The sequence below is a fragment of the Gekko japonicus genome, unplaced genomic scaffold (genome assembly GCF_001447785.1).
Source record: "Gekko japonicus isolate JY-2015 unplaced genomic scaffold, Gekko_japonicus_V1.1 scaffold968, whole genome shotgun sequence".
NCBI lineage: Eukaryota > Metazoa > Chordata > Lepidosauria > Squamata > Gekkonidae > Gekko > Gekko japonicus.
In genome coordinates, this window is record NW_015174872.1 from 419,039 (window position 1) to 441,049 (window position 22,011).

Here is a 22,011-nt window from a genome sequence, read left to right on the forward strand (position 1 = left end):
CCTTTCTTGTTCCTGCCTCTTAGTTTATTGTGCCATTGACGGTTCACTTTAAAGACTTGGTACTCTTGGGTGTTTAGTTTAAGTAGCTTTTGTCCATCAGTCTAACATATGAAGATTTTTGTATATAATTCATTCTGTTAATAACTCATAGTACATGATTATACTTCCTGTATTTGTTTAAAAATACTATAATGTTTGAATATTCTTGTTTTCCATGCTCACAGGCTAGTAACATGGTGAGTGCATGTATTCTGTTTCCTTTAATATGAGTAAATACCAAATATTACAATAAAAGCTGTTAACATAAAAGCCTTTATGATACATCTATATATTTGTTGGTTTATTAAAAAACAGATTCTATTGATATTTCTTCAAAAAATGGACTTGCTCCTAACCAAAACTCCTCCTGATGAAATAAAGAACAGTGTTCTGCCGATGGTCTATAGAGCCTTAGAAGCACCTTCAATTCAGATACAGGTATGATGGCCTCATTTTTTCCAGTCCATTTTTTCCACTGCAGAATAAACTTTATTTCTCTCTGTCGACAGGAACCTTTTTACTGTTTTGTCTAGAAGAAGAAAGATAAGCCCAAGAACATTCTCTAGTGGCTTTTCTTAGATACCTTACTTACCTTGAATGTCATTTTCCTCTCATTAGAGTAAGTGAGAAATGTCATATTCCTCCCATTAGAGTAAGTGAGAAAAAGTTGGGGGAAAGTTGTTTCTGTTTTCTGGGGGAAATATTTTTTTCTATAGCTTCAAAATTTCTATAAATTTTAATTCTTTTCCATTGTCACAGCCACTACTGGGAATACTATTGTCCCATTGTACTTACAGTTGTGTGGGGGGCAGGATATGCTTCCACATGCAGTAGGTTCCTGTGGAAGCAAGCAGTTCTTCAGATACCTCATGTCTCTACCCCTTACATTAAAGGTTAAAACCAGCAGCTTAAATTGGGTCAGAAAATTGGCAAGGAATACCAGTATTATAAGATAAACATGATATGGTCTCTGTAGCTAGTTTTTGTTAAGAACTTAGATACTGTGGTCTGAACAAGCTGTAGTTTCAGGACACACTTTAAAAGCAGCCCCGTGTAGACTGTATGTCTGTTTAAATATTATTTCCACAGAAACAAGCATCCAAAGTAACCCATAAGGTTATCACTATATACTATGCATAATAAAACCAAAAATCAATTTAAAATCAATTTGCAATTTCACTTGATTTAAACAGTTAAAACAAATTACAGCCTCTCACTAAGCGTATATTCCTTTCAAAAGTGTTGCTTTGCCTATGCCCTTTCACTTACAAACATTGCTTACATTCCACAATGCATGGTGCCAGCCTAGGGCTGCCAAGTGGGGGCGGGGGGCGGGTAAACCCCCGCTTTGGAGGCCCGATTTCCGACGCCCTGGAATCGGGCCCTGGGGGGAACCCCACCCCTGCGTGCGCGTCACCAGGAAGTGACGTGGGCACGCTGGGGGCGGGGCAACAGCCATACAAGGGAAAACTCTATGGTTTTCTCTTGTATGGCCGTGGCCCTGCCCCCAGCGTGCCTGGCGTCCTCCCGTCACTTCCGGGTGATGTGCGCGCGCGCGCGCACGCATCGGACTCCGGCCGGGAGCCCCTCGCTCCCGGCGAAGATACACTTGGCAACCCTATGCCAGCCATTAATGGGATATCAGGGTATACGGCACCATGGCTCCACCCTGACACAGTTCGGGTGTCTGGAGCTTTCTGACCTCACAGAGTATGAGCTGACTCCGAGCAGAGTTCAGTGGGTCCTCGATGAACAGGGTGTAGTTCTCATCATATTCCTAATTGACAACTATATGTGGCTAGCAAGGTATATGTGTGGCTTGCTTTCTCATTATTAGTTGCTACACACCAACCAGTCCACAGATTTGGTGGGTAGCTGGAATGCATTCCTTTACTTGTTATAAGTGTGCACAATGGCACATATTGGAAATGATGCTTGTGTATACTTTGCTCTAAGATTTTTATATGATTTTAAGGTTCAATAAATGGGCTTTAGTGTGAAGCAACCATCTTGGTTGTCTCTCTCTCTCTGGAAAGATTCAGTCTCTTGCCAGCCCAGTCTAGCCCATTGAACTCTAGTGAGGTCTGGGGGGTCTCAGGCAATTTCCTGGGCACCAGAATTCCTCTACAGTTTTGTATTAAGCCTGAAGAGTACAGAAGTCATTGAAGCAGGCAGTTTAAAACAGCAAAGAATTATTTATGTACAGGTTATGTGATGAATTCTCTTTCAAGCTTGAAGTTACCAGGTTTGCTCATCACTAGAGATGGGCCTCACATTTCTGTCTTCTCCCAGAGGTAGAATCAAACCACTCTGCCATGGTACAGCTACCAGACAGGCATACACACAATTTTCTGGTTCCTTGCTGAGACAATTCCCGTCTTCAATTGTCTGCCCTCCCCCTCAGGCAGCCCTCCACTTCTGTTCCCTGTGCTTTCTCTCTTTCACCTCCCATCGCCCCTTTGAGAGGAGATTGGAGGCTGGAGCAGCACTCCTACAGGCTGAGTTGATGTTTACCTCTCAGGGTCAGGACAGCTTCCTGTCCATCACAGCTTCTTCTGGCCATTTGTCACCATGGGCATGTTATGTTCATAACATCAGTGAGGGAACTTTGCATCACTGTTCCAGCTGCATAATGTGAGCAGAGGAAAGAAAATTATAGATGGAACATTTTAAATTTAAATGTCAAAATGCGTACTATTTATCTTTAGAATAATTGTGGTTCTTCCATTTGCAGGAACTGTGCTTAAACATAATTCCTACATTTGCTAACCTTATAGACTACCCATCAATGAAAAATGCACTGATACCAAGAATTAAAAGTGCATGCTTACAAACATCATCTCTTGCGGTAAGTTAGGTTCTCTAAAATTCAGAACTCTTTAAAATATTTTTTTCTCTCTGCTATGGATTTAAAGAAAAAGGTCATAATGGTTTGCTTTAAAAAAAGTTCAAGCAGCTGTGGCAACTAATGCTCCGTGGCATCAAATTGTGTTGAGTTCCTTTACTTTGTGTTGAAATGATCAAAATAGCCATTTAAAAGTTTTTAAACTTTCTTTTACATGAAGTCTTAATGCGTAGCAGTCACTGATTGTTGGAATTTTTCTAATCTGTTGCTCTGGAGTTCTCTGTGAATTCTCATAAAATTAGAATAGTAGAACTGTAGCTCTGAAGTAAAAATAAAACAAGGATTAGGGAGTAGTCTGCAGGATGATGGGTACAAGTGAAAGAAGCATGTTAATTCCCCTGACCTTTCCTAGCTAAATTCAACATTAATGCAATCTGGCTGAAGTCTCAAAACAAATTTGAGAAGGACAGAAGGATTCATGTGCAAAGAGAGAGGGAGCATTCAACCTGTAATTGATGGAGCAGAATGCAGAACTATTTTTATGACTCCACAGCAATGATCATGAAAAGATAATGATTAATATTGCAAATTTAAAATGAATTGTTTTAATGAATGTGCATTCTGAGTTACATTAAGAATAATTTTTTTGGTAGTTTTGCATTTTTGTGCGCGTGTGTGTGTGTATGTGTGTCCATGCCTGGAAGTCATGGCAACCTCTGGCGACTCCTACTGGGGCACAGAGGACATTCAGAGAAGTGGCTTGATAGCCTGCCTCTGGCCTCCCAGCCCTGGTATTCTCAGGAGGTCTGCCATCCAAATACTTGCCAGGGTCGACCCTGCTTAGCTTGTGAGATCTGACAAGATCGGACTTGGCTGGGCTATCCTGGTCAGGGCAAGACAATGATATTTTTAAATTATGTCATTTGTAATATGGGATGGAAATGCCAAAGGCTGAAAACAGTATCTCCAGCTCTGAAAACTCACATCGTTGCTCTTTTTAATATGTAATATCAATTATCTAGCAAATTTTTCACTTCCTTGAATTAAGGCTGGATATGTTAAGTGGCAAAAGGAGGAGCGCCCTTTAAACTTGTTCGTTGTGCAGAACTGAGGGAGAGGAGGGGGATTGCGTCTCTCTCTTAAAGCGGCCAGGGACAGTTAAGAAATTCAACTGGCAAGCTGAGTGGACCCCCTCTTATATATACTTTTATACATACTCTCTGGAGATACAACTTAAATTAAGACCTAAAGAAGATACAGGGGGATTAAACTTTGATTTGAACCGGTGCGTGTGATAGACTGGAACTGCCGTAGAGAAAGCATATTTACTCTTTAAAATCGAGACCAATAGGACAAGAGACTTTGGGACATTTGACCTACAAAAAATAGTACAATCTGGTTCATGTGTTTCCACCTATTGTTAGATGCTAACTATTTTGGGTGACGCTGGTGGACCTCAGGAGAGAAGGAGAAGAAAGAAGAAACGAAGAAGAATAGAAGAGGATTTTTGATTCTGTTTAGTTGTTCTGTATACTGTTTGGTGGTATTTTGTATATCGTATACTGTGGTACCAATAGCAAAAACTGGGTTAGCACGGAAGACTGGGTGAAGGTGTTAGGATAATTAAGACTTAAGTATTAGAGTTTAGGATAGAATAAGATATAGATAGGGTTAGATAGATAAAGTTAGCTAGTTAGAATATAGGATTCAGTTAGATATAGGTGTTTAGGAATAAGTGAGGTATAGTGTTAAGTCCACAGTGCTATAAAAAAAAAGTAGAGTAGAGCAGAGTATGGTAGCAGAATATATATACACACACACACACACACAAATAAAAATATATATATTTTTAGTAAAATAATAAGTAAACAAGAATAAGAGAAAGATGTCCTCAGGAAATAGAAAAGGATCTCTCCCATCTCCTGGCCAATTGAAAACAGCTGCAATGAGTCTTGCGCAGATGAATAAAAAAGATCTGCAGGTTTTAATCCAAGAAAGTGTGGCACAAGCAATAAATAACGTGGTTGAAAATACGCTACCTTCATTGGTAGCTAAGGTTATAGAACCTATAGAGAAAAAAATAGACACACTCACACAGAAATTAGATACAGAAACAGAAGAAATTAAAAAACAACTAATAGAAAATAAACAAGGGCCCCGGTCACATGGAGCATTAGCCACGCTAGAGGGACGGAAGATAGGCGGAGTTTCTGGGCGCGATCTCACCGGCACATCTGGGAAGCGTCGGGCTTCCGTGGCGCAACTGAGGCTTCCCGCCAAAGACACGCAGTAAAAAACTAGGGCAGGCGTCTGATCGCGTTTCCGGAGGTAGTTCCGGCGCCCACCCATGTCCCCTCGGAAAAAGGGTTTTTTTTTCCAAAGTCTGCACGGATGCGCACACGCACCCAAGGGAGCATGCGCACAATTGTGTTTTTTAAAAAAACAACCAACCCGTTTGCCCTGCGCCCCTCTTCTTTGCCAGGCCGCAGGACTGTGGAGTGATCGGCACCTCCCCCCTACCACGGGACCTCCACGGGACCTCGATAGGTAGGTCTGCTCGAGCAACCGCACGGTTTTTAGCCTCGGGGCTAACAGTCACGTTTCCCCCCTGCAGTTTCCTGCCCGTGTGACCAGGACCAAGAGATAGCAAATGTAACTGCATTAACTAACGAAATGGAAGAGAGAGTCAAAGAAGTGGAACAAAAAATGCAAAATATAAGTTCAAAACAGGAAGTGATGGAGGAATCCTTGATAAGATTCGAGCTGGAAAAAGCGGCACATATATTAAGGTTTCAGAATGTGCCAGAAATTAAAGATGAGAATTTAAAAGAGGTAATAGTGTGAGTGTTAGAGGCACAATTAGGAATGGGCTTGGATAAAGAAATTTCTGATGAAATCGAGGTGGTATTTAGGAGAAATTCAACTTATGCAAGAAAAAATAAGCTTCCTAGGGAAGTACATGTTAAGTTCTACAAAAAACCAATCAGAGACAAGTTCCTTAGGGCTGCTACTGAAAATACGTTGAAAATCCAAGAGGCAGAAATTAAGATTTTAAGAGATATTCCCTGGATGGTAAGGGAAAAACGTCAAGAGTATTTAACACTTACGACTCTGTTGAGATCAAATGATATAACATTAAGGTTGATGCCTTAAGGATTACTATTTACGCACGCCGGTAAAAGGCATAAGATTAATTCAACATTCAAAGCAGAAGATTTATGGGCAAGATATGGGAGAGAAATGGGAATGCAGGATGATGATTCAAGTGAAACATGAAGAAACACAGGAGAAAGGTGCTATTGGCGGCGAAGGGAAGAAATAGAAGAAAGAAAATGGAGAAATCTGCTATTACAAATAGTCACAAGGCAACAACAAAAAAACAAAGTAGAAGAAGCAAGTGAGAAGAAAGATGGAAAATAGGAAAGTTAAAATAATATCAATAAATATAAATGGATTAAATACACCGCAAAAAAGGAAAAGAATTTTTCTACAAATTAAAAAACTGCATGCAGATATAGAATGCCTTCAAGAGACACATATCAGGAAAGAAGATCAAAAAATTTTAGAGCACAAGGCGCTTGGAAAATGTTTCATATCAGCAGATCCGCAAAAGAGGAGTAGCAACTTATGTAAAAGAATACTTGTACCCTGAAATGGTATTTGAATCTGAAGATGGTAGAGTCCTTATGGTACGAATTCAAAGACAGGCAAAGACAACATTAATAGTGAACATTTATGCACCAAACCAAAACCAAGTAAGATTTTACCACTACTTAAGAGAAATTATATCCAAACAAACTTTTGAAGAGTTTTGTATTATAGGATTCTATAATGCCATCTTTGACAAAAAGATAGATAGGAATAGAGAAACAGGAGGTTATAAAAGAGGAAATGTGTTACCAAAAACTTTTTTAAATTTAGCAGACGAATACAATGTGATAGACGCCTGGAGAACTAAAAATATAAATTCAAAAGATTATACTTTTTTTCCTGCTAGGCACAGATCCTGGTCAAGGCTAGATATGGTATGGATTTTGGCAAATATGATTAATAACGTGGTTGAAGTGGCGATCTTACCCAGAACTTTCATGGGCCATAATTCTGTAATGTTGTTGCAAGATGTTCAGAAGAAAAACAGATGGTCTTTAAATACTTGGTTATTAAAGGATGAAAGATTTGTATCTGAAATTAAGACTGAATTTATAGATTTTTTAAAGTGTAATATTCAACCAGAAACCTCCATTGAAGTAGTATTGGATGCATTCAAGGCCTTTGCAAGAGGTAAATTTATTATCCAAGAAGCATGGAATAGGAAACAACAAAAACTCAAGTTCCAACAGATTGAAAAACAAATTTAAAAAGAGGAGATTAAGATGAAGGTATTCCCCTGCATGGAAAGTACTAGCATTAAGATAAAAATCCTGCAACACCAACTTAACTGTCTTCTAACTCAAGAGTTAGCCAAAATGTTGGAAGATACGAAGCACTATCACTTTTCTAAATGCAAACAAGCCGACAAGATGGCTTGCATATAGACTAAGAAAGGAAAAAGATACATTAAGGCACTGAGGAATGATCTCAAGGTGAGGAGAAATATACTTTTAGAGATTTAAAAAATATTGTTGAGAACTATTATAAAAATTTATATCGGCAGAAAGAACAAGACCAACAAGAGATTAAAAATTTCTTGAAAAACGACAGTGGCAAAAAATTCACAATAAACCAGCAAGAAACTTTAAATCAATCAATAACAATGTGTAAAATAACTGAAGGTATACGAAAGTTAAAAAGGGGGATGACACCAGGGCCAGATGGACTACCCACGGAAATCTATCAGACCTTCGAAGTTCAAATTATACTACCTTTAAAATCAATAATACAAAATATCATACATAAGAGAAAAATACCAAAACATGGAATGAAGCTTTAATTACATTAATCCACAAACAAGACATGGATCCAAAAGAAATAAGAAATTATATTTATTTATTATTTATTACTTTCAATTTATATCCCACCTTGCCGGGCGAACTGGCTATTTCCCTACTAAACGTTGATTAGAAAATATATGCAACTATTTTAGCATTGACATTCAAGAAGGTCTAACTTCAGGTTATTCAACAAGATCAATAGGGTTTTCTTCCCAAAAGACAGATAAGAAATAATATAAAAACCATTGTGAACGTGCTTGAATATTATGAATTGTATTCAGAAAAGCAGATGGCATTATTATTTCTCGACGCAGAAAAAGCATTTGACAATGTTAGTTGGAATTTTATGTTAGAACAACTAAAGAGTTGGGAATGTGGAAAATATTTTTATACTACGATTAACGTAATTTACGAACAACAATGAGCTCCTGGTAAATGGCGATTCCTCACAAATGATAGAAGTATAAAAAGGGACCGGACAGGGCTGCCCACTTTCACCTTTATTGTTTATTTTTGTTTTAGAGACATTAACTAATATGGTTAGAGAAGATACCCAAATCAAAGGTCTTAAGATGAAAGGAGAAGACTTTAAGCTGCAAGCCTTCGCTGATGAGTTGGTGTTTATACTAGAAGAACCAATAACAACAACAACACAACTCTTAAATAGATTACAAGAATATGGTCAGGTGGCTGGGTTAAAAATTAATTTTAAAAAGACCAAAATAATCACCAAAAACTGTACTGAACAAGAGATACAAGAACTACAAAAAATCTCGACTATCGAAGTTTAAAAAAAAAGTTAAATACTTAGGAATATTATTGACAAGTAGAATTAGTGCCATATATGAGGATAACTATAAAAACTTACTCTTAGAAGTTAAGAAAGATCTTGAAAAATGGAAAACTCTGCAACTCTCCTTTATGGGTCGTATTGCATTGATTAAAATGAATGTACTTCTGAGGTTTTTATTTTTATTTCAAAATATTCCGATACTGAAGACCCAGCAATACTTTAAAGATATTGATAAAATCATAGGGAAATTTTTTTGGCAGCATGAAAGACCCAGAATCAATAGGAAAAACTTGCAAGACAGGAAAGAGGAGGTCTGGCATTACCAAACTGGTTACTTTATTACAAAGCTGCAACAATGATTTAGATAAGAGATTGAGTAATGCTGGAAAATACAAGGTTGTATTAGAGGGACGCGACCTATTGATGGGTTGGCATGCATTCTTATGGTACAACAAGTACGAGTCACAGAAATATTTTACCCAATAGTTTCTTAGAGGGGCATTGTTAAAAACATGGCAAGAGATTAAGAAACTACATTATACTAAGATACCAAAATGGGTTTCCCCTCTGGAAGCGTTTATAAAACCTACATTATACAAAAAATACACATTATGGAGGTAGGAGGACTTGTTTATAGCCACAATAACTTAAAATCAACAATTGATTTACAAGAACGAAACCTAATTTGATCTGTTGGGAGAGGTTACAACTGGAAACAAGGTTTAAAATAGATTAAAAGTGTGGTTTCTATGATAAATTAACAGATTTAGATAAAGTTTGGCCGCCCACTGAGGAAAAATTACTGAAAAAACTTTATTTTTTTCTACTAGAATCAATGATGCAAGAGGAAATAGTTAAGCCAGCAATGGTGACTTGGGCGCAAAATATAGGCCACAACATACAGTTAGACAAAAATTTGGAAGACCAACATAAAAATTACCAGAGCAACATCTTATAAGGAAAACCTATACAAAATTTTTTATAGGTGGCGTATCTCACCCAATAGGCTAGCTATTTTTTACCCAAATATGTCCAGCCAGTACTGGAAATGTAACCAGAATTCGGGAACATATTTTCACATGTAGTGGACATGCGCCAAAATAAAAAAATACTGGCTGTCAATCCAGAGAATATTACAGGCAATAATAGACATAAAAATGTCATTAGAACCAGAAATATTTTTATTGAATATGATTCCAGAGACATACTCCAAAACAGATTCATATTTGATTATACATATTTTAACTACAGTGAGAATCCTACTTGCCAAATATTGGAAAACTCAAGAAACGCCATCAAGGGAGGAATTAATAGGAAATTTATTGGAAATAGCTGAAACGGATAAACTTACTATGACTCTACAGGGGGAAAATTCGGAAATGTTCTTGAATATTTGGTCTAGATTCTACAATTGGTTGGAAAAATGACAATTGTAATTATCCAGTGAATAGTAAGACTGTAAAATAGATAGCTAGGTTGATGGTTTCTCTCGATCAAGATTTTTGTTTGTCTTTTCTCTTTGATGTATTTTCATTGTAACTATAATAAAAAAATTTAAATTATCTAGTGTTGCACATTAATTGTGTTTCCCCCGCCCCTGCTGAGTTTAACAGACTCCTGAGGCAGGGAAGCGTGCAGTGTGGTGACATGACAACAGTGGGTAGGTGCTACATATTCTGAGAGAGAGAACTTGTAACAAAGGTTCTGTTTTCAGCAAAGCAGCCCTGTGTCACCCGTAAGAGCTAACATTGTTTTGGGGGTGTCTAAGTACTAAAGAGTCAAGTCATTTTTAGGGTTTTTTTTACATGCTTAATCACAATGATAGTTTGTATGGACTGGTTCAGAATTTGAATCCTGTATGGCTTTTGAGCTATTTTGAAAAGCATGATTGACTCTTGTTCTTTATGCCATAAGTCTTTTAAAATATTTGTGTCATTTAGAGGGTCTTTCTTGTTTACTAGGTTCGTGTAAATTCCTTAGTCTGCTTGGGAAAGATTTTGGAATACTTGGATAAGTGGTTCGTACTTGATGACATTCTGCCCTTTTTGCAACAAATTCCTTCCAAGGAGCCTGCAGTCCTTATGGGAATCCTTGGTAACAGTGACCTTTGTGTGTGTGTGTGTGTTTGTGCTGCCTTTAACGTCTCTGTGGTATTGGTGGTCCCACAGTTGGTAATATGCTTATCAAACCTGCTAATCATTTATTCATTAATGTAATAAATAATTCTCAAGGTACTTTGGAATGAAGAAGATAAAAACGCATAATATAAAAAATTCTATTTCTGTTCTACCTGTGTCACATAACACTGTATGTCAGTCAGATAGCTTGCCAAAGGAATCTTTTTTTGTTGCCTCTCAAAACTGTGGGAGCCATAAAAGCCCCCCCAGCATCCTACAGTCTTGTTGCTGATGACTTAAAAAAAAAAAATCCTATCATTTGTTGCCAGTCAACAGACTGGGGGGGTGGGATGGGCTAGATAAACCAAGGCTGCTGAAGATGGCTTTGTTACGCAGATCTACATGGAAGGAAGCAGTCCTTAAGAAACTCTGGGCTACAGCTGCTTAGAGTTTGAAAGGTAAAAAAGCATCTAGAAGCCAAGTGGGTGCCAATATAACATAAAAATATGCTCCGGAAGGCTAAACCCTGCTACAAGCCTGGCACTCATAATTTGAACCGGCTTGCTACAAGCCTGGCACTCATAATTTGAACCGGCTTTAAAGGAAACCCAAGGTAGAACACACTGCAGAATCTGGAGGTCATCAGAGCATAACTGACTAGATTCTACGTGACAGAAGAATAGTACAGTTGACAAAGCAGTTGCAGTTTGCTTTAAAAAAAGGAAGAAGAAGAAATTCCTGGCCACGATTGCCACCTGAACATCTCGGAGCTGTCCCAGATTCAATACTTTTATATTGTGAATCTGGGATTTTAGAGGGAATGCAACCCTTTGTAAAACACCTGATGTGTTGTCCTGACCAGCAATATTTCTGTCTTCTGAGTTACTTTTTGTTTTATTATCCAGTCCCTCGCTGATTCCATAAGCTGGTTCAGAGTGCCGTCAATTCAAATCTCTGGACAATCTCATTTAATGGCTTCATACAGATACTGTATGAGTGAAGTTTTCTTGAACCTGGCTTCCAGAAAGATCAGAGCCTTCATAAACCTCACTAAATTCAGCCTGGCAATTTGATCCAGAAGGCTACTGAGGCCTGTCATACTGTATGTTTGAGTGGTTCAGAAGAATCTCTGAGAACATGTTTACCTTGTCCATCTCCTAGCACAGGTCATATAGTAGAACTACTAGAGCAGTCTCAGAAACCATGTCTGAACCAGACTGAAAAGGACCCAGTTAATTGGTATCATACAAGAATCTTTGGAACTGCTCCACCACCATGTACTCAAGAACTTTGCCCAAAAATTTTATATCAGTCTATTCAATAATTGTTGAGATTGCAGGCATCAAGTATGGGTGTTTTAGGCATGGCTTTGTACTGCCCTCCTTCAGGGCCATACCTCCGTGAGGCATTAATCAGCTCAGACTTGTTAGTTCTTTACTAAAATTTGAAAAGACATGATGGGTAAGGATTGAGCACACCTGTGATTGGGCTTACTTCCTCAAGGATCTTGTCTAGGTTGGATAAGCAGAAAAGTATCCATGAAAATAGAGTAAGTGGAATTTGGTATATCAACAACATTAACAATGTTTTATTGGATAGGACTATTCATAATGCGTTTAGCAACTTTGTGACAGTGGTTCTATCCATCTGAACCTATGAAACAGTTATCTGGCTATAAAAGGATAACTGTAACTGCATTAACACTCACACACATACTCAACTCACCACCTTCTTTATCCAAACAAAAATATCAAGTGTGTGTGTGTCTAGGTGGACAATAGGACAAATAAAGGAAACCCCCGTTCTGTCTGACAGAGCATGCCAGCCTGTGATTCCGTTTCCTTCATGACTTTTTCAAAGCCAGAACAGAATGTCGTCCTACATGTCCATTTTCCTACACATCTCACCGTAGCAAAATATAATATACAAAACCATCCTGTAATAATAAATTCACAAATTCATCCATGTATGTTTATGAACATCATCAACTTTCCTTCTTAGATGAGCTGAGTGAAATGGTTGATAATGAAGACATGAGTGTTTATTTGTTTACTTCCTAAGAACTCACATTGCCAATCTATTGTCCACTGCTCTGCATACTGACATATCCAAGAAAGCAGCAGCATTGCTATCTACCTTCCCCCCAAATTTGATGTTAACATGGAATCTATTCATCCAATTCAAAAATTGATCCATAATTGCACTGTCTTTCAAAATCAAAAAGAGATCATCTGTATACCTCTTATATACAATAATGTTGTCAAAAATGGGTTGTACTCTTTATGACAAATAATCTGACTCTTAGGTTCAGCCATAAACAGATTGGCCATGGTGGCACAAAGCTGGATATGTCATTGTATAGAACAGTGAATAACAGACTGGCAATGCGAGTTTTTAGGAAGAAAACAGCTAAAAACGCATACCTTCATTATCAATCGTTTCACCTGGCTCATCCAAGAAAGCACCTTCTGTATGGTCAATTTCTTAAGGTCAAGAGAAACTTCACACAATTTACTGATTATATACATGATTGCCGAAAAATGGAAAGTGAGTTTATAACTAGGGGTTATTCTTGTCAGTCATACCACATGCTAAATGTCATGCAGAGGGCCGGTCTGTTCACAGACTGTGAAAAAGTTTGACATAATAGGGTGACGTGTTTCTTTGACTTCACTCCTTTTTCAAATTCAGTTTGGAGGATTGTATTGAAGCATTGGCATTTATTAAGTGATGTCCTGGAATGTAATTCCTTGCTGTACATAGGATTCAGACGCACTAGAAACAACAAAGATTTGATAGTACATTCTGGTATGAGATGTAACAGTTTAAGATTAACACAAACAATGGGACACCACAGGTGTGGATGTTTAGTCTGCCCTTTGGCATTGGAATTAAAAGAATTTACTCCGACACACACTAACCTTTCTGTTCCTTTAAAAAAAAATCTAATTGTAACTCACAGAACATAGTATACATCATAATCTGTTCCTGTCAACAAATGTATCTGGGGATTACCACATGTCCCATAAAAATTTGCATTCTGGAACATCACAAATTAAAAATAAAATTTTGGAGGCGCCCATCATTTTGCATTATGTTGCTTTTAACCCCAGTGTGGATGACATGGAGTTCTTTGTTATTTATAAATACCAGGAAAGCCACCATGTTATTAATGATGTTCAGAAGGTGCTCCTCATGGAGGAGATCTTTTGGATTTTGAAATTCAATACTTTGGCCCCCTCTTGACTGAATTTAAGTGTGGACTATTCCTGTTATTTATAAAAGTATGGTCAGTCATTTAATGGGCATGTTCTGATTGAAATCCTCATTTTAAGTATATTTCTTTAAGGCTGTCTTTGAAGTTCTGATCAGCTGTTGTGAATTAAGATGTATAAATTGGAATGTATTTATTGATATTAGGTACCCTGTATAGCTTTAGGAAATGTGAGCCTTGGATCTTTGTGCTTGTAAGAATTGTTGAATGGATGTTTGGCAAGTTGATGATGCTATTCATAAATCTACATGGAAGAATGTGTGAATTTATTATGCTACAGTGAGATGTGTAGAAAAATGGACATGTATGACAACATTCTGTTTCGGCTTTGAAAAAGTCACGAAGGAAACGGAATCACAGGCTGGCAGAATGTGGGTGTCCTTTATTTGTCCTATTGTCCACCTTATGAAGAAACAATTTAACTCTGCCAATCATGTCTCAACTTTCTTTTGAAGCATATATGATAAGAATAAGTTTTCTAACAGCACAAAGCTCTTTGACTTCCACTGAGAATTGGAAATGTATTGTTATGGATATGTGCTGTGAAATATGAACTTTTGGGACTTAAATTATATGACATTGTAACATGTGAATGTTGTAAGATTGTTATGAAGATGTTATATTGAATGGTTATGGTAATATAATTGTTATAACTTCTCATAGTAATTTGTTCATGGTATTATGGTTTCCAGTTTGACCACCTGGAGGTTGGCAACCCTAATCTTGAGGTTCAAACTATAAGAGACGGCAGGTTTCACAAATGCTATTTTTTCCCTTACCGGCTTTTCCTTTTTTATGCCGGATTTCAATAATGCTGTCTGAAATGTGTCTTTGTAATAGAAGCTATAGTGTGTGTATGTATGAGTGATTTCCGCTTGAGTCTACTGGTTATGTACTTGAGATTTTCATATTTTCTATGCAGCTAGGAAAAAGAAGTATGTTTAATTGAAACTAGTTAATTAAAATGGAAAGATCTGTAGGTAATGTTTAATGTTTAATTACAGGTATTTATAAATGTACATTTAGTCATAAAAAGCTGGGAATTACAAAAGAGCAACTTGCAGGAAAGGTGCTGCCACATCTGATTCCTCTTAGCATTGAGAACAATCTTAATCTCAATCAGGTATGACTTTCACATTCACTGTTCCTATTCAAAGCATGTTTACTCATCCTGTTAATTTCAGTGGAACTTCCTTCCAAAAAAGTAGCACTCTTGACAAGAATGCAGACATTTTGTTGTAGGGTTGCTAGATCCCTATGTTTTGGCAGCGGGGAGCTCCTGGCTCCTCTCTGGGATCTTCAAGCACACAAAGCACGCATGCCATGATGACATCACCCAAAAGTGATGTCATTGTGCTAGGTATGTGGGGGTCGCTCTAGCATTTGGTGAAAAACTTTATGGTCACCATAGAGTTTTTCGTCAAACACTAGAGCATCCCCTTCTGATGTGCCCGGCACGATGACATCATTTCCAGGTGATGTCATAATACCAGGCACATTGGGTGCCATGGAGCTCTTCAGGGGCAAGGTTCCCCTGCTAGCCAGGAGCCCCAAAATCAGGGGGATCCCCACCCCCATTGGGGGGATGGCAAACCTATTTTGTTGCTTTTTTGATTTTTTTATTCTATGAGATGTCACTATGATAAGCTAAACGCCTTGTTGATGTTTCAAGATTATATAAATATGGTAAACAATTTATTCTTTGTTGTCCAGTTCAGTTCAAATGTACTTTCAGTTTTACATTGTTCAGCTACCAGTGCCTTCTGTCCACTCAGCCACTCCAGCTTCTCACAACCTGTCATATAAAACACATCTTCTCCTGCTAACCAGGATGAGACATGTATCTGTCAGTTTAATGACCCTCTAGTTAGTGGACTTTGTAACACTCAAGTTTAAAACGACTGAGGATCAAATGCGTGTTCCTAAAACAAATAGGCATTTGCTTTTTTTTTCCAGTGAGAGTATTATATTCACATTATTGCTATTTATTTATTTAATTTTAACGATCCAGGATCCATAGAAGTCTACACACATGTAAATCTCATTCACATGTTCACAGTACATACATATGTGGTCAGTCTTTCTCGCCCAGTTTTTCTGTTCTGTAATGGGGGTGCAGCTCCAGAGGTACACTTTTTATTAAAACCTTTGCTTCTTGGTCTTTTGGCTAAGATCAAATGTAATAATAAAACCTAGTCAGAATGCTGAGTGAGGACTTCTACTACAGTGTGTAATGTCTTTAGCATGCAGTACCACTATTGGAAGGCAAACCAGCAGATGGAACATGTCCCTGTTTTGCCGGGGGAGGGGGGGGATTTTTGCCTTAATGCTAAGAGATCATAATGATTGCAGTAAATGTTTTTGCTTTAAAGAAAAACAAATACACCTTTCCTTGTTATATAAAATTAACTTGAGTGTGTTTTGCTAACATGTTAGACTTGCTTCTTTCTTGTCGTGTATGTTTTCTCATAGTGATCCTATAGTTATAGTATAAATCTACTTATTTCAGAGCTTATTTTACAGCAAATTTGTATTATTAGTCTGTCTTAAATAGTTCTGGAAACCTTTATTTAATGCTAGGAAGCTGTTTGTTTAAAATGATCCTCATTTAAGAAAATATTTCTTTCCTAGTTTAATTCCTTCATTTCAGTCATAAAAGAGATGCTAAATAGATTGGAAACTGAGCATAAGACCAAACTTGAACAAATCCATATTATGCAAGAGCAGCAAAAGTAAGTCTGCATAATTTTTTGTAGTTACAGTGAATCAGAAAATCTCTTGTTGTTTTTATGCTTGTGATTTTCTGTAGTCCTTGGCAGTATTTCATACTGTACTTACACTGCTTAGCTTTCTGCCTCTTTTCAGCAGTAAGTTTTCTAGTTTGCCTTTCATGATGATAGATTCTTAACAATATGTATTTTTTCACATCTGTGTGTTTCTGTTCTACTGCTTCTGTGAATTTAGAGGGGTTTTTTTGAGATTACAGCAAACTTGTTAAATTGTTACACTACCAGTTCAGCTAGAGACCTTCACAGTTGAGCAGAAAATTAAATCTAGGTTTTCCTTTCTGACCATTTAAATCATGCTGAGCTAACTGATTCATCATAGTGTGTTGAAAGGAAACCAGAGAGAGGCTATTGAAACTATTGCTCCAGAGCAAAGTATTGTATTCAGAGATTTCTGCCAAATGAGATAATTCCTTCACCAGAGAATGTTTACTTTTATTTCCTTATTTATTTAACCAAAAAGCCCACCAGGTGGCTTGTAATCAGTTGTTTAAAACATAATATATAGATTTGTGTCCTGTCATGGAGGCACATTTTATTGGCGCAAGTGCGTTCAGAAGCCAGAAGCATGAGATTTGGTGTCTCAGTGCAACATACTAGGATACAGGCCAGTGTATATTAAAATGAAGATAGATCTTAAAAACCTGTAATATGGCTACCCCTAGCAACTTTAAAAGGAAGTGCAAAATCAGCAGCATGCATTAGTAAAACAATGCCTTAAAGTTGTTGTTGTTGTTCAGTCGCACAGTCGAGTCCGACTCTTTGCGACCCCATGGACCAGCTCCCTCCAGGCCTTCCGGTCTTCCGCCATCCTCTGAAGTTTGCTCAACTTCATGTTCGTTGCATCGATGACACTGTCTAACCATCTCATCCTTTGCCGTCCCCGTCTTCTTTGACCTTCAATATGTATTAATAAAGCATTCAACTAAGACACTTACCCAGTGGAAGGCAGTCTTTGGATAAAACACATACATTTTTCTTTCAAAGTATGTTTTTGGGATAATTGTAATGATAGGAGTGTGTCATATCAATTTTTTTTTTAAAATGAGCAAATATCTTACTAACCATTGAAGACATTCCTTTTTAAAAAGATCTTTAGTTACTCCCTGTGTGACAACTTTTGTTTAATGGTATCTGAATGCTTGGTTTTACTTCCTTTGGATTTACTCTATATATTACTGCTTGTCAGCAGCAATATTGTAAGCTGCCTTGATTTTATGCAAAGAAATGTTGGTACATGTGTCCCCAACACTTCATTGTGACCCATAGTTATAATCAATGTTCCCTCTAAGCTGTCAAGTCTTGTGAGCAGAAATTCGACATTTGTGAGCTACTGGCATTAAAGCTGTGAGCCAGCGATTTGGCTACTGCATAAATTAGTTTGCTCTGGAGCCATCCTTCCTGAGCGAAGACAAAAATCTGTGAGCCGGAGGCTAAAAAGCTGTGAGCTAGCTCACACTAACTCAGCTTAGAGGGAACACTGGTTATAATAGAAGCCCATGAATTTTGGATTCATTTGTTCTTTCCATTTATCCAAATTAAACCCTGTAATTTGCATGGCTTGCTAGACTGATTTCATGAGCAACTGTTCTGTAGTATTTTTAACAATTGTATATTGTGCTTCAGATCTTTGGATATAACAAACCAAATGAACATACCTGAAGAAACAAAAGCTAATAATACAGGCAATCAGGTACGAATCTAACTTTATTTAATTAGCTACTGTAAAACTTATTTTGCATTGTATGTGATTAATCTAGCCTTCTTTAAAATTTAAACCTGTAAAATCAGTATTGTTTTATTTGAACAGATTGACAAGGTGTTTACCAATCTACAGACAGATATCTTAACTGCTGGATCTGATTGTAAAGAAAATGGACTGTTGAAAAATCAGAGAAAGGTGAGGTTTTCCATCAGTGAAGGAAGGTTTCAATAACTAAAATTATTGTATTACGAGTATGAGGATAATTTACATCTATAAGCTTATAAATGGAATGTAAAAATCCAAACTAAACTGTAGGTATTTCTCAACTTAGTGAAAATCCTTACCAAACCCAATTAAAAAGGATTCTGGCTGCCACTATATTCTCTCTCTTGGCTGATTCTTTGCATGCAGAAGCTAGATTGACAGGTAGGATTTTAGTAGGTAGGAAGGTACTGAATAAGCACTGCTATTGGGCAATAGTGTGCTCTGAGGCACTTTAGTACAGTTTCCCAGCTGATTTAGAAATCATCTTATCTATTTCAGCTACAGTCTTCATGGCTGCAAAGAACTCAGAAAATAGCAGGCAAATGTTACCAGGGCTATTTGTCTTACTTTATTACTTTATTAAAAGTCACTTCCCCTGATTTTCAGTCTTTGAGAATATATTGAATAGCCCCCAAAATGCCAGTTTATAGAGCTGCTTAGTATATTTATGGAGGAGCTGCGGTGGCTCAAGTGGTTAAGACGCTGAACTGCAGGCTGTGGAAGGTCAGTAGTTCAGCGGTTCAAGACCCGGGTGCCGCAAGACAGGGTGAGCTCCTGTCTCTAGTTCCAGCTCCTGCCAACCTAGCAGTTCGAAAGCAAGAAATTGCAAGTAGATAAATAGGGACCACTTCGGTGAGAAGGTAACAGCGTTCCGTGCGCCTTGGTGTTTAGTCATGCCGGCCACATGACCACGGAAACGTCTTCGGACAGCGCTGGCTCTTCGGCTTTGAAACGGAGATGAGCACCGCAACCCTAGAGTCGGATTCGACTGGCGTTTGAGCAAGGGAACCTTTACCTTTACCTTAGTATATTTATAGCCCCATACATGTTTGTTCTGATGGTTATTATTCTGCCTTTTATATACCTGTTAGGTCTTGGCTTTGCATCTGTCTGGTCCTTGAGGATCTTTTGCTTCATGTTTGTTCAGAGCCATTGTGGTATAGTCACATAATTCTCAGCCTAAGTGACCTCACAGCATTGTTGTGAGGATGAAATAGAGAAGAGGAAAACAGTGTGAGCCACTTTGGGTCCCTACTTGGGAGAAAGGTAGGGTATAAATGAAGTTAAAAGCAAAAAAAAAGTTATTCCCATAGGCATCTGGGAATAGATCCCATTGAAATATGTATAGGTTGCAGTTTTTCTTCCTTAAAACCAGTGATGTCTGGCTTACTTGCCATGTCCTGCTCACAGCTGGTTCTACTGGTCCTTATCTCTCTAGCCTCTTATTGCACCACAGGACCAGCGCCTGAGGACACATCTTCTCGCTACTACCTTCTCATTCACTCTGTTTTATTTTTAAAATATGTTCTCACTCTTTTCTCTCATCTGATATCCAGGACAGTATAGAAAGAAAGCAATAAAGACAATAAAGTCATTCATACCAGTCAGACAGCCCACTTAGATTGGTCCATAGAAATGCCTATTCCCTTTCATATGCTCTTTTTTTTGTCCCCCCGTAGGGGATTTTTTATTGCATTTTTCTATAAACTACAACGAAAAAAAGGAAGGGGAAACTACATCTATGGGAGAAAGAAAAGAAAACCACTAAAAACCCAAGTATAGGATATCATTACAAAAGCTTGTATCAGTGTTAGCCTAAAATGCTAAAATTACATTGAACATTGTCAATTAAGCTATATTATTTATCTTTAAAACCATTATTTTAACTGTTTAAAGAAAATCACAAGAGCATTGTTAAAATAAAAACAACTTCAAGGCACAGATCAGAGTTCTTCAGCCTTCATTTTGTTTTATCTTTTCTAATCCTCAATTGGTATTCTTATTTGGGGGCTGCCGCCCCTTTTTCTGAAGTAGAGTCCTCATCGGAAGTAGCGGAGTCCATTTCATCACTAAGTTTGCTGTCTTCTTCATCCTTATCGTCCTCTCCTGACTCTCCCAGTTGCAGTCTCAGGAACTCACGCGCTTTGGAAACAGAGTCAATTTTTTCTTTTTTATCCTGCAGTTTGAAAATGACGCATTCAGGGTTTAACCATCTGTAGGGAATGCTGTTTCTTTGCAAAAACAGAATCAAGTCTTTATACTTCTTCCTCTTCTTCCTTATTTCAAATGGAATGTCTTTTAGAATCCTGATGGTGTTGCCTCCAGTTTTCAAGGGTGTTCCTGTAGTCGCTTTAAGGATTTGATCCCTCACATGTATCTTTGAGAATCTAACCACTATCTCTCCAGGCAGATTATTTTTCTTGATATAAACGGAATAGGCTCTATAAACCACATCCATTTCGCTTACCAGGTATTCCGCTTTTAAATCTGTAACTGGAGCTAGTGCATCGCTCAAAAGTTGCTTTAGATTCTCTTCTTTTGCTTCCAGAACCCCTTGGAACTGGAAGACTAAGTTAGCTTTCTCCATTTGTAGCTGCAAAAGTTGAAGTTTATTTATTTATTTATTATTCATATTTCTATCCCGCCCTCCCCGAAGGCTCAGAGCGGCTTACAGGGCATATTGCCGAATAAAACAGTAAAACAGTACAAAATATTAAATTACAACCCCATTAAAACAGATTTTGGTGCTTCTCTCAGCTAATTTCCAATCTCCAAATTACAATTTCTAAAAACAAGATGGCCACCCCCTAACCGTCCCGTTCTCACCCATAGTGCAGCGATTATGGGGCCTAGGTGTACGTGCCCCCGTCCTGATGTCCATATATGGGGGTAGATGGTTAACTAAGTGCGATGGTAGTACACTGGTGGTGGCAGCTCCTATTCAAAAGCCTGGCGGAAGAGCTCCGTCTTGCAGGCACTGCGGAACTGTGCTAGGTCCTGCAGAGCCCTGATCTCCTCTGGGAGCTCGTTCCACCAGATAGGAGCTGCCACCGAGAACGCCCTATTCCTGGTCATGGTAAGTCTGATAGAACGGGGGCCTGGAACATCCAGTAGATGTTGTTTCCCCGACCGTAGTGCCCTTGGGGGAACATGTGGGGCAAGGCGGTCCCTTAGGTAGGCTGGTCCCTGGCCATATAGGGCTTTAAAGGTAATGGCCAGCACTTTGAAGCGAACCCGGTAAGCTATTGGCAACCAGTGCAGCGCTTTCAGCACAGGCTGGATGTGATCTCGTCTAGGAAGATCCATCAACAGCCTGGCTGCAGCATTCTGCACTAGTTGCAGCTTCTGAATTTGTGACAAAGGCAGCCCCATGTAGAGAGTGTTACAATAGTCTAGCCTCGAGGTAACCGTCGCATGGATCACTGTGGCTAGGTCATCCTGGTCGAGGAAGGGGACCAACTGCCGCGCCAGCCGAA

At 38.3% G+C, this 22,011-nt stretch overlaps 1 protein-coding gene across 1 annotated transcript in view; it reads left to right on the forward strand.

Annotated features, from left to right (window-relative positions):
• Positions 1 to 22,011, forward strand: part of SCYL2 (SCY1-like, kinase-like 2) — a 54,823-nt gene that overhangs the window by 18,761 nt on the left and 14,051 nt on the right. Inside the window, exons 10-16 of the mRNA XM_015424822.1 lie at positions 355 to 477; positions 2,774 to 2,887; positions 10,570 to 10,702; positions 15,004 to 15,122; positions 16,631 to 16,731; positions 18,412 to 18,478; positions 18,596 to 18,685. Of these exons, the coding sequence (XP_015280308.1) occupies positions 355 to 477; positions 2,774 to 2,887; positions 10,570 to 10,702; positions 15,004 to 15,122; positions 16,631 to 16,731; positions 18,412 to 18,478; positions 18,596 to 18,685 (747 nt within the window). The remainder of the gene's footprint in view (positions 1 to 354; positions 478 to 2,773; positions 2,888 to 10,569; positions 10,703 to 15,003; positions 15,123 to 16,630; positions 16,732 to 18,411; positions 18,479 to 18,595; positions 18,686 to 22,011) is intronic.